At 46.9% G+C, this 18,165-nt stretch overlaps 1 protein-coding gene and 1 long non-coding RNA gene across 11 annotated transcripts in view; one reads left to right on the top strand and one right to left on the bottom strand.

Moving 5' to 3' along the window:
- Nucleotides 1-16,988, top strand: part of LOC137222151 (uncharacterized) — a 169,897-nt gene extending 152,909 nt beyond the window's left edge. For 8 of the 10 annotated variants that reach the window (XR_010942357.1, XR_010942358.1, XR_010942356.1 and 5 more), the window contains one exon: nt 12,290-16,988. This is a non-coding gene — a long non-coding RNA (uncharacterized lncRNA). Of the gene's footprint in view, nt 1-4,615; nt 5,988-12,289 lie in introns of those variants that run through there. The other 2 variants (XR_010942353.1, XR_010942355.1) reach the window with 2 other exon arrangements.
- ATP10B (ATPase phospholipid transporting 10B (putative)) overlaps nt 1-18,165 on the bottom strand; it is a 369,516-nt gene that overhangs the window by 36,770 nt on the left and 314,581 nt on the right. The window contains exons 13-17 of the mRNA XM_067732943.1: nt 14,530-14,721; nt 12,458-13,058; nt 9,835-9,944; nt 7,546-7,672; nt 4,317-4,501 (exon numbers count right to left, since the gene is read on the bottom strand). Coding sequence (XP_067589044.1) covers nt 4,317-4,501; nt 7,546-7,672; nt 9,835-9,944; nt 12,458-13,058; nt 14,530-14,721 — 1,215 coding nt within the window. The remainder of the gene's footprint in view (nt 1-4,316; nt 4,502-7,545; nt 7,673-9,834; nt 9,945-12,457; nt 13,059-14,529; nt 14,722-18,165) is intronic.

Raw genomic sequence — 18,165 nt, 5'->3', positions numbered from 1 at the left:
TTAAATAATGACTTGAAAGTTGAAGTTCCTCCTTGATCCATGGGCTGTAGAATGGATGTCATGTTATCAGGCATGAAAACAACATTAATCTCACTGTACATCTCCATCAGAGCTCTCGGGTGACCAGGTGCATTGTCAGTGAGCAGTAATATTTTGAAAAGAATCTTTTTTTCTGAGCAGTAGTAGGTCTCAGCAGTGGGCTTAAAATATTCATTAAACCATGCTGTAAACAGTTATGCTGTCATCCAGGTTTTGTTATTCCATTTATAGAACACTGGCAGAGTAGATTTTAGCATAATTCTTAAAGGTCCTAGGATTTTCATAATGGTCAGTGAGCATCGGCTTCAACTTAAAGTCACCAGCTGATTAGCCCCTAACAGAGTCAGCCTGTCCCTTGAAGCTTTGAAGCCGGGCACTGACTTCTCTCTAGCCATAAAAGTCCTAGACTGCATCTTCTTCCAATATAGCACTGTTTTCTCTACATTGAAAATTTGTTGTTTGGTGTAGCCGCCTTCATTAATGATCTTAGATCTTCTGCATAACTTGCCGCAGCCTCTACATCAGTACTTGCTGCTTCACCTTGTACTTTTATGTGATGGAGACGTCTTCTTTCCTCAATCCTCATGAACCAACCTCTGCTAGCTTCAAACTTTTCTTCTTCAGCTTCCTCACCTCTCTCAGCCTTCATGGAATTGAAGAGAGTTAGGGCCTTGCTCTGGACTAGGCTTTGGCTTAAAGGCATGTTGTGGCTGGCTTGATCTTCTCTCCAGAACACTAGAACTTTCTCTGTATCAGCAGCAAGGCTGATTCACTTTCTTATCATTCATGTGTTTATCGGAGTAGCACTTTTAATTTCCTTCAAGAATTTTTCCTTTGCATTCACAACTTAGCTAACTGGCACAAGACACCTAGCTTTTGGTCTGTCCCAGCTTTCAACATGCCTTCTTTACTAAGCTTAATCATTTCTAGCTTTTGGTTTAAAGCTAGAATTTCTAGCTTTTGGTTAAAAGCTAGAGATATGCAACCCTTCCTCTCAAACACTTGGAGGCCATTGTAGGGTTATTAATTGACCTAATTTTGATATTGTTGTGTCTCAGGGAATAGGGAGGCCTGAGGAGAGTGGGGGGAGATGGAGCAACCTGTTCGTGGAGCAGTCAGAACACTGACAACATTTATCAGTTAGGTTCGCTATGTTATATGGGTGCAGTTCATGGTACCCTAAAACATCAAAGAACACTAGACACAGATCACCGTAACAAATACAGTAATAATAAAGAAGTTTGAAATACTGCGAGAGTTACCAAAATGTGACCCAGAGACCCAGAGTGATCAAATGCTTTTGGAAAGAGGGCGCCAACAGACTTGTTCAATGCAGGGTTGCCACGAAACTTCAATTTGTAAAAAAAAAGTATCTGCAAAGTGCAATGAAGTGCAACAAAATGAGGTATGCTGTCAATTCCTCCAACATGTGACTGCAGCAAGTCACTGGAAATATAAGTTTCAAAATAAAATCTCTGAATTTACTTATTTCAGATTTTCTATGTAATAATCATAATCGTTACCATTCATTTAACATTCAGTATCCGTCAGGTGCTGAGGCAGGCAACCTCTACGATGGTTCTCAGTGATCTCCATCTCCTGGTATTCATGTCCTTCCTTGTGTAACCTCCAACCCTTGAGTGTGGTTATGACTAATGACTCCTTTCTAATGAAGAGAATTCTGCAAAAGTGATGGGATGTCGCTTCCCAGGTCAGTTTATCTAAAGACTGTGGCTACCAATCTTGGCCATCTTTCTCACTCTCTCTCTTGAATGGCTTACCCTGGAGAAAACCAGCTGTCACGTTGTGAAGCAGCTCGGTAGAGGGGCCCCTGTGGTGAGGAACCCAAGCCTGTCAATAATCATGCCCGTGAGCTTGCAAGGACTCCTCTCCATCACCAAATGACCCAACCAGTTGAGCCTTTAGATGAGCTCACATCCCTGACCGATAGCCTGACTGCAACCCCAGGAGAGACCTTGAACCAGAGGTACCCAGCTAAGCTGCTCCTGGACTCATAACCCACACATACTGTGGGATAATAAATGTTTACTGTTTTCAGCTGCTAAGTTTTGGGGTAATTTGTTAACTCATATAAATGCAGTGCTAGTAAGTATTGTTCTTCTGTGAACTTACTTAACCCTCCCAATAGCCTCTGAAATAAATCTTTTTAATCCCTATTCTACAGATGAGAAGAACGAAGTTCAGAGAGATATGGTATCTGGATCATATTACGCCTTCAATATGTTGTTAATAATAACAATAATAGTTGCTATTACCAGTTCCTATCTAATACTGTATAGTCCCTTCTAAAATTCCTTGACAGATCAACATTTCCAGTGATGGATTAGTAATTTTCTCGTGTTATGGATGAGAACCCTGAGTTCTAGACAGGTCCCATAGCTTGCTTATAGCTTTAAGATACATAACAAAGAAACCATAGCCCTAAATCAATTTATATTGAATCAGGCAGATTAAAACCCTTGGAGGAAATAGCCACCAAATATGTAATTACATTAAACTGGGGTTTAAATAAGTCTGAGATTTAGAATAGGTTTCCCCAGTTTCTGTCTTAACATATCTCTGCACCTACTACTTTCCCAAGGGGATGAGAAAGCCTAATTTTCCAGGTTTAGTGGGCCTGGGGGTGTAGGCAGGGTCCAACATTCAGGTACCATCTTGGAGGGTTGTGGACAGCTTTAAAATTGTTGACAGTGACTGAGCTCAACTTGGAACGTGGCCCACAGTTCCTTGGGAACTTTGGCTAATTAATCAAGAGGCATCTTCCGCTTCCTACAGGAATGCATTGCATTTAACAGAACCCACAGAAGCCCACTCTATCCCCCTCAGGAGCACTCACAGGCTTGTTGATATCCTCCTCCTGGAATCTGCTGGAGTGAAATGATCATTGCAAATGGAATTTCCATTGCCAGTGGGGCAGGCAGACATCCACACTATTACAGGGATCAAGCACTCAAGCCAGCTGCAAATTACTTTCTTTCCTAGGCATCATATTAACGCCAAGATTTCCCTGAGAATAGTTTCATTTTGAAAATTCATTGGGGTTTAATCTAATCATGGCATTATCTGTTCACCTGACAAGAAAGTAAGTGATTTTCCCAATTCATCTAAAGGGCCTCTGGCACTTTTATTAGGATTCACTACCTCTTTAAAAAAATAGGTGTACGTGGATTCTTCACGGAATGAAAACCAAATTGAAACCTGTAAACGTCTCTTCTGGGTCCAGTTCAGCCCCAGGCAAAAGTGAAGGAGTGAGATTGCATCATCCTTCCTGCCTCTCTTTCTGCGCTGTTCTTTCCATCTTCCATCTTCCCCCCTGTCTCCATCCTTCTCCCCATGGTATGTTCTAGGTCTCCAGGTGCCCCCCCCCCCCCACAACCCACTGCTTTCCTTGTTACAACCGCACATCTAATCCAGTCCTGTTCCCTTTGATAGGAGCACACAACTCAATGCCTACTTCCCATATTCATCAGCCACGGAGATAGTGGAACTTCACTTTCTGCAGTTTGCATCGTGAAAATAGATTTTTTTCCTCCTAAATATAAAACTGTGTTATGACTTTAAATACGCTTCTTTAGACTTTATACAGTCCTCTGTCTCCAAACCTTGCTCCCTGCCACTCACAACCTATTCAGGCTGAAAATTACACTTTGCAAACTTCGCTTATCTTTCTCTCTCTCCTCCATCCCATCAAAACATACTGGTCTCACGTGTCATTTCCTTCAGGTTTTATTCTGTGGCAACAAATTGCACATAGGAATTGGAGCTGAAATTTTAAACTCAGAATCATTTCTATTCAATTGGGGTTTTTCAATGGATAAGTTTATCCAAAGTATAAGAAACAATTGAGGATCTGTGAGCAAACAGTCTGGTATAATGCAAATAGCACTGGCCTGGCCGGAGAAGAGCATTTTAGACTTGGTCCATCAGAAACTACCAGGGTGGCCCTGGGCAAGTGACTTAGCTCCAGTGGTCCTCAGTTTCTCACGTGTAGAATGGGGAGACTGGGCCAAGGATGAGATTCAAGAGAGGCACAACTTGCTACTAGGTACTGCTAGATGTAATATAAATAGACTGGCCAACGATATGTGGGGATGGGGTCGAGGATATTGGGCTGGATGCCTTCTAGGACCCTTGGAATTCCAAGATTTGGGGGTGGGGTGCGTCTCCTGTGTACCCAAGTCCCACCCACAATCCCGTCTCCTGTTGGCCTAGAAGCTGCTCCGCACTTGGACATTTGAGCTCTACTTTGGCCTCACCTGACTTTCTGTGTTAATGGAATAAACGGTGTCCTTCTGGTCTAACAGTCTGCAGGCATAGGCGATATTGACTGCCGTCTGCTGCTTATCTCCAGTCAGGACCCAGAGCCGGATCCCAGCCTCCTGCAGAGCAGCGACTGTATCTGGAACTCCTTCCTGCAGCCGGTCTTCGATCCCAGTGGCTCCTGGAGTGATTAGAGACAGCAGAACTCACATTTATGTTGAGAAAGTAGCTGCTTAATTTCCCCAAAGCCCTATCAAGCCAGGCAATGATTATTAACTTATCTCCCGTGTTCTAGGCTGTGCTAAATGCCCAGGATACAGCCGTGAAATAGACAGAGCTGGTCCCCACCCTCTCGGTACTCAAAGGCCTGTTGAGTAAGGATTTATAACTGAGCTATTTGAGGAGAGAAGCCCAGGGTGCCGGGCAAACATATATCAGGAGACCCAAACTTCATTTGGAAGGTCAGGGAAGGCCTTGCTGAGGAAGGGCCACTTAAGCTCAGACCTGGGAGATAAACCCAAAAGGTGGGGAAGGAGGGGGAATTCCAGGCAGAGGGATCAGCATGTGTGAAGGCCCAGAGGTCAGAGTAGAAGATGACACAGAAAGGCAGACAGAGCAGGGAGAGAGAGGAGGCCAGGCAGGGAGGGGTGGAGCTGGATCTTGTAGAGCCTATCGGGCATGAAGGGATTTGGCATTTTTTGGTAGCAAAGAAAGCTATGAAAGGGAGTTAAGTTGGAGAGTGATGGGATCGGTTATGAATTTTAAGAAGATCATTCTCAAGAATGGATTGGAGGGTGGAGGAAGCAGGATGAGATTCAGGGCTAACAGAGGAGAGCTGGTGTGGCTGGACTGGCATAGCGGCAATAGGAGTGGAAAGATATGGAGAGACTGGAATCTTTGCTCTGCAAGCGCTCACCACAGAATTAACAGAGACTTGGGTTTTTGATAACGTTCTTAGAGGGCATTAAACATGCGGATTCCATCATTTTTTGAATGGTCTCAAGCTTTGAGCCAAACTTGATGATTGTATACCCAAATACCCAATAGCTGCTCAGTGATTAAGCAAAAATAAATCTGCATTTAAATTGAGATTCATTTCAGACCACAGACTAATGGCTACCCATCTCACTCTGGGCAGGAACAGGCGTGCCATTTCTTTTAATAATCCCGAGTGACAATAGCTTGGCAAAGCAGTTACATTAGATGCATATTGAAAAGTTGATTTAATATCGTGGGACTCGGTGTGAATGCATGGCAGCTTTTTAGTGGTGTGACAGTTTCTTCGTGGCAGGATGAAATCTCTTCCCAGCCCTAGTCCTCTCCATCACAAGCCATCTGGAGGGAAGAAAACAAACCTCTCTATCCCGAAATGTGCCTGTTTTATATTTCAGGCCCAAGTGCACAGGTAAACCAACCCATGAAAAGTGATGCCCGACCCTCATCTTTTCCGCCGAGCGTTTGCCTGGAAAGTGAGACTGAAAATGATGTGTGTTACCGGGAGGCAGGGTGAAGGAGAGAGCAGGAAAAACACATTTAGTTGTGTGAAAGAGAAAATGAAACAGGAAGGTGGTGAGAGCCTTTCTCAGCCAGGGAAGCCCATGGGTCCTGACAAGTGTGTTCTCTTTCATGCACTACCGGCTCAGGGGCATTTCTCACCAGCTGAGGCCAGAAGGCTCCCCTGAAACAAAAGAAACCGCAGGGGAGAGGGTGTGAAGGGGGTCAGGTGCCCTAATGGGATGACATTCCGGGGGTGGCCCGGGGTGCCGGATGGAGCTGTCTGGACTAGCTACCGTCTACTTCCTGTTAAAATGGGTTCTCGAGGCCAGCTTTCAAGGGGGCCTTGTGAGGCAACAGACAAAGGCCCCTGCAGTCCAAACACAGGAAACAGAAAAGCCGAAGGAGGTGGGGAGCAAACCTGTCTCCTCCTGTTTTCCCCCCATCTGACCAAATCTTGCTGGTACCTTTTTTATATAAAGAGGTATTACCGTCTTCCTACAGCGACCCTGGGTCTTCCCCCTTCAACCCTGCCTGGCTGAGCTTGGTGATTTAGCCAGAGGAGGCGCAAAGGCTCAGAGGGGTGTGGGGATGTGTCCCTGGGCACACAGCAAGGTCACCACAGGGCCAAGATGTGGCCTTCATCCCCAGGCCAGCACTGCCTCCCAAGATGAAAGAAGCCTTTTGCCACATGGCCAGTATGTGCACGCTGTTCAGGCATCGCCTTTCCGGGATCTTATTCCCAAGCTGTGAAGAGATTAGTCTGATAAATAAAGCCTCCCCCTTCTCCCTTGGCAACACTTTTCCTTCAGCAGAAATCCAACCCTGTCTCTTAGCTGGTGTTTTCCATCTTTCCCCCGAGAGTATCTATCTAACTTCTATACATCTTTACAGCAGCAGAGTGATTTTTGTAAAACGCAAATCTGTCCCTGCTTTGATCCCCTTCCCCTCTCCAAAGCTTTAGCCTGTGATCTACACGGCCCTTCATAACCTGCATCCTGCTGATCTCCCCCGCACTCTGGGGTCCAGCCGTAGGAGACCTCTGAGTCCCCAGCCAGCCCAGGCTTTCCTGCCTCCAGGCCTTCATTCGGGCCCTTCCCTCTCCTGGAACACCCTCCCCCTTTGACCAGCTCCTTTTCTCTGCTCAGTTCCGGCTGTCCTGCACCCCTCCTTGGCTCCGCAGTATGTTGCCACCTTCTCCTTTGTGCTTTCATCCCACCAGGTACATCTTCCAGCCCACCTCTCATCACACTCTGAGGAAATTACTTGTTTAATCAACCAAGTGTCTTTGCTAGACTCTGAGCTCCAGGAGGGCAGGGTCTGTGTGTTTTGTTTTTTTTTTTAATTTTTTTTGGAGTATAGTATTTACAGCGTTGTGTTAGTTTCAGGTGAGGGTCTGCGGCTCTTGTTCCCTGTTGTAGCCACGATACCTAGCATGCTACTTGGCACATAGTAGGTGCTCAATAAACATTTGAACGACTGGAGGAGAAGCAACCAGGCTTCATCCGGCAGGGAGTGCAGGAATGCTCCTGGGGCATCCTCAGGAATCTGCGTGTGGAGTCTGGGTTGGATATCGGCACAGCCCATTGGCGCCAAATGCCTGGAAGGGCACCCCAGGGAGGTTCCTAATTGAGACACATTTGAAGCAGTGTCAGAATCAAGGCCAAGAACTCCCTTTCCAGCTTGCAGCATTCCTTTTTAAAAATGTAATGATAACTTATTTTTACCTACCGAGTAAGATGAGTTGGTTCTCCAGGTGCTGTGCTGTCTCCAAGAGAAGCTCATCTCTGTTGTTGAGGGACGCCTCAGCCTCACGCCGGAAACTGGCCCATCTCTGGAAGTCCTCTTCACTTAAGATCTATGCAGAAAGAAGAGGCTTGTTCACAGCTCTGGGTGACTCCCTCCCCCTGCCCATGTGCTGGGCCTCCTACGGGCCAGTTTGAGCTTCACTGTACAATTAGATGGGGCTTTTCCCTCAATTTTTTTTTTTTTTTTTTTGAGTCTTGAATTGATGAAGGATTGGTTCTTCGTGTTCCATTATCATCAAACTTCTGTTGAGCCCCTGTGATGCTCTGGTCACCGGAGATATACCAGTGATCGAGACAGACAAGAATCCTACAGGCCTGGGCTTATGTGCTAGTGGAGGGTGAGAGACATGATCCAAGTGAATAATTTAAAAGAATGGATCATGTCAAGGAGTTCCATACAGAAAACAAAGAGGGTGATATGACGGCGTACGACAGGGTAGGGGGATAGTTGTGGGAAGAGGGGTTATTTCATTTGGATCGTCAGGTCCCTTAGACAAGGTGACATGTTGGCTGAGATCCAATGACGAGAAGGCTTCTGTCACGGGGAGGGGTAAGTTCAAAGGCCATGAAATAGCAATGGACGTGGCTTTCTTTCTGTCCCTTGAACTTACCAGTTGGCTTAAGGATGGAAAGCCAGGTGGAGAGGACCAGCAATGAGGCTGGAAAGGTGAGAAGCATCCAGATCTTGCATAGCCTGGTAGACCATTCCACTAGCTGCTGGGGGTGCCCAGTGGCTGAAAGAATCCAACTAGAGGGCATATCTGGAGTCCAGAGCACTTTTAGACCCCTCTGTTGGCATTATATCCTCACTGTTTCTTTTTTTTTTTTTTGCGGTACGTGGGCCTCTCACTGCTGCGACCTCTCCTGCTGTGGAGCACAGGCTCCAGACGCGCAGGTTCAGCGGCCATGGCTCACGGGCCCAGCCGCTCCGCGGCATGTGGGATCTTCCCGGACCGGGGCACGAACCCGTGTCCCCTGCATCGGCAGGCGGACTCTCAACCACTGCGCCACCAGGGAAGCCCCTCTCTGTCTCTTATAGTAATGAATGACTCTTTCCTTCAAGCATCAACTATTCTTTAATTTTCCCTCTGTGCGCGGCACTGTAGGGAAAACCAAGGGGACACAGGTAGGCCTTTTGCTCTCAAGGAAGAAGAGTCTCATCAGAGGAGGCAAAATAGGAATAGATAATGTAAATAAAAAATAGAAGGTGGTAAGGATATAATTACAGTTTATAGAATAGTAATGCGGGTCACTGTCCCAGGTGCTGTACCTGTGTTATCTTAGTTGATGTCCCTGACAATTATATGAGGTAGGGAACACTAGCACCTTTTTACAGATAAAAACATCCCCAAACTCAGAGAGGTGAAGAAACTTGCCCAAGGTCACACCACAGATACGTGGTGAGATTGGGACTTGTCTCCTGGTAGGTCTGGCTTTAAAGCGGGTGCTCTTAAACTTTATGGTGCACTAAGCACCTACAAAAGAGATGAAGAGCTCTGGGGATTTATGGAGAAGAAGCCACTTCTAGCCATCTTGAAATGTATGCCCATCATAGCTCCCCTGATTTTAGGTGCCTCATTAGATGCCCCAGCTCTGGGATTCATAGCTCTTTGCCTCCTTTCCTGTAGGGGCAGCAAAGTGAGAGACCTGAAGGGCATAAGGTGGGTAATCTACTTGACTATAGCTGGGACAAGGGCAATGCAATCGGGAATGGTAGGAAACATGACCAACCCCAGAACACAGCAGAATATATCCTTCATCAAAGGGATCAGCTGCTACATGGCTCTAGCTATTTGTAGCTATTCAAGAATGGAGATCCAGTTTTCCAGATCCTCTGCACTTTCAAGAGAAACCAGAAATCTAGATTTGTATGTGATCACATAAAATCTCCCCAATTCCAAATCTAGACAAATAATGCAAATGTTCAAAGGATATTTGAAGGCAAAATTATAACATTAAAAAATTATGAGTTATAGGTCATCAGTTACATAGACAATGGAAAGCAAGGAACCACAAAGCCACACTAATAAGGAACCTTCCCACTCAGATTTTTGTCCCAGCAAAATTGTCAAAGTCATGGGTCTCTGTGGTCAGGATAGCTAATTTTGAAAATATTAAAACAACCAACATTGAGGATCTTCTAAAAAAGAAATAGAAAAGACAGAAGCAGGGTCGAGGCCTTTCAGCCACTAAGCGTGGAACTTGTTCTCACCTTCTTGGCGATGCACAGTGTTCGAAGGCCATCTCTCGCATACAAGTCTAGATGCCTCTGGGTCTGGGCTCGGATTTTCCTCACCTTCTTTTCCACATCAGTGTCAGTCACTGTCAAATAGTCATTATCCCCCATGAGGTCGTGGGCAATTGCTTAGGGATCCCGTTCCTAACACTCAGGCATCTTTAGAGGAGGAATTCCCTCATACCCCCGCCCCCCCGTAAACATGGAACAGCTCTCCCAGGCTGCCCTGGAAGGCGGTAACTCCACGGGTCCTTAAATTGTCTGCTCTATCTGATCATCCAACGTCTGGCTGAGAGAAGTACTATTTAGGGAAGGTAGGTGGTTCCAGGTATTGTTCCCAAATGCCTGTTTGCAGGAATTCCCTGGCGGTCCAGTGGTTAGGACAATGTGCTTCCACTGCAGGGGGCATGGGTTTGATCCCTGGTCAGGGACCTAAGATCCTGCATGCTGTGAGGCAAAAAAAAAAAAAAAAAAAAGCATGGATAACCTAAACATCTGTTTGCATCAGAACCACCAGGGAACTTAAACCAATAATTCGCAGGTCAGGTTGAAGGCCTGCTGAATCAGGGGACGAGAAGTCTGAGTGTTTCTTGTTACCTAAGGAGTTTTCCATGTGGCTAGTTTAGCCCTGGATGACCAGTTTGCTAAGTCTCAGAGATACTATCCATCACCTTCTCCGTCATCTACTTTAGTCCTTAGAGCAAGTTGCTTCCAAGGTGGCTACAGACCTGAATCTCATTACTAAGTCCCTCACCATACTGGGTTTGCTGAGTTAGGCTTAGAAAAAGTATTTTTTGGATTCCTATAAATCTAGTGTGAAAAATATTTCATTGTGTTGCTCAAAGTCCCCCTTTTGAAGTCCTACATAATACGATTCTCTTAGAAGAAATTTATCTTTTTCTTTTGAAATTCCAGTACTTTGATCTATCAGAGAAAAAAGAATTTTTCAGCCTGGGCTGGTGGTTGTGGGGCAGGATTGATGCAATCACCGCTTCCCTTATCTAAGATGTCACAGACATCACTAATCAGTAGCAGCACTTTGTAAATGTGAGCTTGGAAGAAGCTTCTGAATCCTTCTTTACCAGGGCTGGACTGAGATCTTCAGAAGCCCTAAGCGGTAAACAGATTTTGTGCACTTTGTCCATCCCTCCATATGATGCAAAATTAAAAGTACAATTCTTAACAGTATGATAAGTATAAGGAAGTCCAACAAAGCTCTCACTTTCTCCATGATACTATTCTAAGGCTGCTTTTATGCAGTATAAAAATCCCTTCAAAGATTATTTTCTCATTTTTCAGATGCTACTGGTTTCCTGGTACCTTAACAACAGTCTTTGTACCTTATCTTTTTGAGCACTATCTACAATATTTTATTTTCAAAGACATCAGCTCCCGAGATTAAACACCTTTTGCCTTCTACCTGTGTGCCTTTGAGTTTACATTTTTGCTCAGGCTACCAGGAACCTCAGGGTCAAATTGAATGTTCAAACACTGTAAATATATTAAACCCTGAGGTTATTTTTTCCCCCTCTTTTTGAAATCTTTGCTTCGCAAATCTTACAGTAACACTGTCTATGTATTTTTTATCGGAGGCATCGGTAATCCATTTTGGAATCAGGTGAGGAACAGAGAAAGAAACATCTCCAGGGCAGTGTGGAAGGCTGTTGCCCGGGGATAGAATGCCGTGGCACCCTTGACTCGGAAACACTGAATTCACTTGTCTGCCAGAGTCTGGGGATGAAGAGACTTAATTAGCTCCCTTCCCCTTCAAAACACTCATCAACCCCCATGATCCTCTTGGCTCTCATCCATAGCTGATAATTCAGGAGGCACAGGGCTGCCTGGGCAATTCTAAAGCTTGGCTAGAATCTACTACCCTGGGAGAATCACAGCCCCATAACGGTCTTCTCCTTGCTAGCAATCAGGAAGCGGCTGCACACTAATTCATGCTGTTCCAAAATTGGACACTGATATGTAGGGACTTTGGAACATTTTTCTGGCTTGGAGCAAGTTTATGAAAATCTGTTTGGGGGAGGCTGGGGAAAGGCATGATAAAGAGGACCACCCGAGGCTTCCCAGAGTGAACCGAGCCTGATGCAGAATTCTGGCAGCATGGGAAGAGCCCTGAACTGGGATTCAGGATACCTCCACATAGGATTTACCACTAGTTAGCTGGGACCACTCTTTCAAGTCACTTCCCTCTTTGGGTTCAGCTGGCTTCTCTCCAAAACTAAGAGTTAGGACCACAGTGTGTTCTAGGGTATGTTAATGGGTGTCCTGGTGAAAAAAAAAATTGTGTATGGAGAGTCCATCTTTAAATGAGTTTGGAAAACTAGAAACTGGGATAAATAAAGTTAAAGAAGTTCCTCTATGACAAGACTGCCCAAACAAAGCCTTTAATAAGTTCATAATGAGCTCCGTCATTCTCCAGGTCGTGGAGACGTGGAAAGCAAGCTGCTTTGTGGAGAGCATCTTGAGGGTTTGTGTTCCAGTTGGGACCTGCCGGACTGAGTGACACTATAACCTGAGCCCCTGGTTACCATCCACGCCGCCTGTTAAATAAGCCCTCTCTTCTTGGAGCCCGGTGGGGTGGACTCACCACAGGCTGGGTCTTCCAGCAGGTCCATGATAACGCAGTCGGCACCCTTGGTGTAGACGATGATCTCACCGGTCAGCGGGTGCCTCACGACCACGGACATCCTCTTCCTGACAGAGTCAAACTCCAGGGTGCAGAGGACATCGAAGGTGAGGCAGGTGCCCTGGGGCAAGCGCACGGTCACCTGCTTGGGCGTCCGGGACACCAGCGTGAAGCTGTAGGCACGGGCAGCGTGCACCAGGGCAGCCTCATCAGGGCTCTCGGCCTCGTAACAGACTTCGGGGCCGGCCAGGCTGAGGGCCGGGTCCTGCAGCACCTCCTCCAGGGAGGCACCCGGACCCACCCCCAGGATGTCACCCTGCTCCCACGTGCTGCTCCTGTAGCCACCGTCGGTGGAGTAGCCGCCACTGCTCACAGACGCGTCGTCTCTCTCTTCCGAGTCCGTGGTGGGCATGTTGGCCCCCAAACTCTCCCCCAGGTCCACGTCGGAGGGTGCGGTGGTCGAGAATGACTGGCTGAGGCTCGAAAGCTTCAACTTGCGGAACAGCTGCTGAATCTTCTCCAGGGATGTCACCAGAGCCTTGGTCGAGGGTGGCACTGTGACCTTGTGGTAGAGGAGGGAAGGAGACCATGACTCTCCAGGTTGGGAAAACTGTCAAGCTGTCTTATGCATCTCATTTTGCAATCAGTGAATTAGGTGGGCCTTCAGTGATGGTGGGCAAGTCTTCTCCCCTCTGTGAGCCTCGGTTTACCCACCTATAGCATGAGGGAGTTAGGCCATTGGTTTCCTTCCAGCCCTGACTTCCTAGGGATTGGCGATACTCATTTTCCTCTATCTTATGACCATCCCACTCTGATCATGGGCAAAGCAAAGGAGACAAAAGCCAGACTCACAGTAGGGGTTCACATGCCCTGCACCCTTATCATCGCCTTGTCTGCTTTAGTTTTGCACGCAGCATCTCACTTCATCCTCCCAGCGATGCTAGGGGATCCTATCATTATCCCAATTTCTGGATGAGGCAACTGAGGCATAAAGAGGGTAAATTGGCTGTGATCACCCAGTGTGTAGATAGCAGAGCTGGGTCTCAAGTCTGGGTCTGTCTGACTCCAGGGATTGGGCTCTTGAGCTACCTGCCAGCTAAAGCCTCCCCACTGACGTGCAAATTGAGAACTGGATGCTGTCCTTCCCCAAATGGTACTGCTTTCTCTCTTGAAAATAGGGAGAATTGCTCAGATAATGCTTCCTGCGTTCCCCAAACTCCCTGAAGACTTCTGATTACTTGCTGACTTTTCAGGGTAGTTTAGAATCTGGGTGTAATAATGGGGGCTCTGGTTTGGTGCCTGGATGAACGCTCTTCTTGATTTTTGTGGCCACATGTTGTAACACCCAATTATTCTTATTTTTCACTTACAAGGGAGCTTGGGTGAGAGTATGTGGATAATCGAAGGTAAATCTATCTTCTGTACTGAAAAATAATTCAGAGTATAACGTCCTATGAGTGGCCATCCAGGTGCATTATCTCCAAACTGGCAGAACTTCACACATGGTGTTAATTGTTTTTTTAACCCTCCATTAAAAAGCAGACACCACTATACCGTGATATTATTACAGAATCGTACAGATCGTTCTGCCGTGTATTCACCATACGTCCTTCCTTAAGTTCCTCAAGCTCTCTGAGCCACGCCACTGTTTCTTCACTTGTTAAATCCAAAGACATACCTCCTAGGACTGTTGGGCTGTGAGGATTAAATGATAGTGCAGGTGACATGTGTGGCATGGAGCCTGGCACATAGCAAGTGCTCAGTAAATATTAACTTTTAACATCTACCCTGCAGACAGACAGACACAAAAATGTGAGATCTATATAAAGAGCTCATATGGAACTTTTAATATTTTATTTAAAAAAGGAGGAGATTGAGGCCCAGAGAGGCTAAGAGCTCTGTTCAAGGTCTCACAGTGATGAAATGGTGACAGTGTGGCTAGGACCCAAGTATCTTGTCCCCCTGTGCAGGGCTTCCACCCTCGCCCCTCGCCCTCCTCTCATCCATCCCACCTTACCATCAGCGGTCCTTACCCTCTGACGGGGCTCTGCGGTCGTGGAGACCGTGACGGAGTTGCAGATGGTTAAGGCCAGGAAGAAGTCAGCAGTGGAGGAGGTGGTAGAGAGGGAAGGCTTGGCAGGCCTGCTGTCTGACAGGGTTTCCAGCCACAGGGCTGCATCTTGTACCTTGGTCAGGAGGTTTTTATCCGGAGTCACATCTTTTTCCTGGGAGAGAAAGGCCCGGGTCAGAGTCTCCTGAAGAGACTGGGGAGGAAAGCCCCCTCCGGCAGATCCTTTCATGCCTGGGAAAGGCTGATACAGTCCCCCCACCCCCCACCGCGATCCTGCGTCCAGCACGTCTCCCCGCCTCCCCTGGGCCTGGTCATTGTAGAGTGTGATTTGGTTCCTCCCTTTCCCTCAACCCCACATGTCCATCAGTTATAGGCTCTGGTAGTTCTTTCCCCACAGGGTCTCCCCGCCATTTACCCCTCATTCCTGATGTTTCCAGCCAAGCGCAGACCCTCTAGCCCTCCAGCTTGGATTTCTGCATCAGCCTCTAAAGTGAGGTGGCTGCCTTTCACTTCTCTTCTTTCAAACCCTTCATATGTATCACCCATTCATCCTCCTAAAAATACTATTTCCCTCAAGGTCTTCTTGAGCTTGAAAAAATTCCAGGAGATCTTCATTGTAAACACGATCAATTCAGTCTGGCACCTAAATTCTTTCCCATTTGCATTTCCACTCTTGATTCCCACCACTCTGCATTGTGGACCCTCAGCTAGGCCGGGTGGTCTGTCTGCTGCCTCCTGGGGGTATACTCCCCTCCTATGCCTCTGATCACACCCTGTGTGAAGTCCTCTCCTGTCTACCCAAATCCTACCTAGACATCAGTAACCATGAAAACTCCACGGGTCCATGAGATCTGATCCAGCCCACCGTGAGTTCTCTGTCTTCTGAGCCACAGTAACAGGCTCCTGAATGCAGAATGTGCACAGGAGTCAGGGTAAGGTGAAGGAGGCAAGCTGGCCAAGGTACGGTTGAGGACACTATGGGATGGGGGGCTGTGAGACCTGGCAAGTCCCACCCCCTCTAAAAGGGGGCGACTGCTCTGCTACTAACAGGCTCCAGGGCTGGAACATTTTGCCAAATCTCTGGATTTTTCAAGATAAAGTAGAGACGATGTGAGAACTGTGTTTTGTTTCTTTTCTTTTTTAAAAAACCTGTGGGCTGGATCTGACTCATGGATTTCCAATTTTTCCGCATCTTTGTAGAAGTTGCCACTTCTGCCATCCCTCTAGAATTCACTACATATTGACCTATATTTTAAACTCAATTTTCTTAAGTCCATGTTTAATCTCTCTAGAGATAAACCAAGAGCCTGAAAGACAAGAGACTGCCTTTTCCATGAAGTTGTATCTTCTGTAACTCCAAAGATTGCTTTGTTTGAAGCCGAAGTTCAATAAACACTAGCTCTTCACAGATATGACAAAAGCCATTCCGCAAAAAGCCATTTCGATCCATGTTCAGAGTTCACAGGTTAATTAAAGTTTAGAAGAGAGTCAATGATTGGAAACGATGGACTGACGAATCTTGACTGATTCGTGCAGAGTGAAGACCGAGGGCCAACAAGCTAGCAAGTTTTACGAACAAGAACCCAAGTTGAGATGAAAAACAGCCTCAGACTGTGTCTTCTCTGACTACCAAGTGCAGTGACTCCAGAAGTCAGCTTCTCACCTCCCTGGAAGTGCTGGCACAGGCGAGAGCCACAGGGGAGGAAACCCAGACTGACGTGGAGGTGCTGGATGGCTGGAGGGATGAGAGTCGGCTTTTCCAACAGCACAGCTTGATCGGGGAAGTGGACTGCGGGTGGAGCTCACACTGTAAAGAGTTCTGACCTTCACTTGGAGGGCTTTCCCAGAGCCAACGCCTACACTTCCAACTTGTTGATACCATCTTGAGAGGACAGTGTCCAGAAAAAAGCCTTTTCATTAAAAGGAAGAGTGCGAGTAAAACCGCATCCAGTCTGCATTCCCTTTCCTTGCCCTGTAATAAGTAATGGTGGGCCGTCCATACCATACGGTGACCCTATTTTCAGAAAGCTTAGGAAGGAGCAGGAACCATCCATCCTCCCTGCCTCTGAGTACAGTTGTCATAGCAGGAACTCACAGTGATGGAGCTAATCCTACCTTTCCAACAATGTCAGTTATGTGATCTCACTGGGTTCTCCCAGTCCCAAGTTGAGATGAAACTAGCCGCAACCTAACTGAAACCCAGAGAGATGTCTGACTTGACCAGTGTCACCCAAGGAGTCATTGTAAAGCCAGAATTGATGTCAGACCCCTTGACTGTGAACCTAGGGTCTTCCTTTCTGTGGTCGTGGTAAAGCAGCTATGTTCCCTTATGAATGCTCCCGTGTGTACTCCTCTAACCAGATTCCAGGGTCCATCCAGTTTGCCAACATCACTCACGGAACTCTGAGCCAATTTCTTTTCTTTTTTGTGGTACGCGGGCCTCTCACTGTTGTGGCCTCTCCCGTTGTGGAGCACAGGCTCCGGACGCGCAGGCTCAGCGGCCATGGCTCACGGGCCCAGCCGCTCCGCGGCATGTGGGATCTTCCTAGACCGGGGCACGAACCCGTGTCCCCTGCATCGGCAGGCGGACTCTCAACCACTGAGCCACCAGGGAAACCCTGAGCCAATTTCTGATAATAGTAACGACAGTTCCATTTCGTGGAGTGTTTCTTATGTTCTGGGTACATCTATTATCTCACTGCATCCCCACAGCACACTATCTATTGAGTACTATTATTCTCCCAGTTACCTCTGCACTTCAAACGAGGAAACGGCTGCCCAGGGAGATTAGATGTCTGGCCTAAGGTCTCACAGCAAGTTGATTCAAGATAGTCCGACTCTAGAATTCATGCTCTTTAACCTCCACGCCAGGCAAGATCTCCCATGAGAAGGAAGTGGCCTTTGATACTTGCTGACGGTTGGCATCTTTAGTGTCTGGGATCCCAAATACAACTGACGGGCTTATATATCTAATCCTTAGGGCTCAGCAGGGAGTCCATGAGATTATAAAGGGGATTATGGGGATCTTTTTCAGAAAGTAGATTTCATTTTTTTTTTGGCGGGGGTACATGAATGGGATGCTTTTAACCCTTACCAAAGATACCCAGACTTGGGAACAAGCTTGGAGGTCATCAAGGCCCAATCCCCTATTTTCCTGATGCTAAAACTGAGTGCCAGGGAGGAGGGTAGTGAACTCCCCCAAGATTGCACATTGAATCAGAGTCAGAACTAGGACAGTTTTCACACCACCTGACTCCGGCCTCTGACAGCACACCGCTTTGCTCCAAGCTATGCATTATGTATTTCCAAACGGTGACACAGTTAAAATGATTTAACGGTTAGGTATTGCATGTCCATTGCTCTCTAGTCTCTAAGTGCCATGAGGGCAGAGACTGTGATGTGTCCCCGGTGCTTGCCAGCCTGTAGGCACTCACTCGAACCTTTGTTGCCTGACTCCTGTCTAGGACACCATGCTACCTCACCACTGATTAACCCATGGGGGCTCTTTGTTAAAACTCTTATTTAGTATATTTCTACCCAATCATATAGCAATGCACACACACAAAAAGTTCTGCAAAGGGCCTGCTTCTCTCTGGCA

Source organism: Pseudorca crassidens, chromosome 3 (assembly GCF_039906515.1).
Source record: "Pseudorca crassidens isolate mPseCra1 chromosome 3, mPseCra1.hap1, whole genome shotgun sequence".
Lineage (NCBI taxonomy): Eukaryota > Metazoa > Chordata > Mammalia > Artiodactyla > Delphinidae > Pseudorca > Pseudorca crassidens.
The sequence above is the reverse complement of the archived record's forward strand: the minus strand, read 5'-3'. Positions and strand labels throughout refer to the sequence as shown.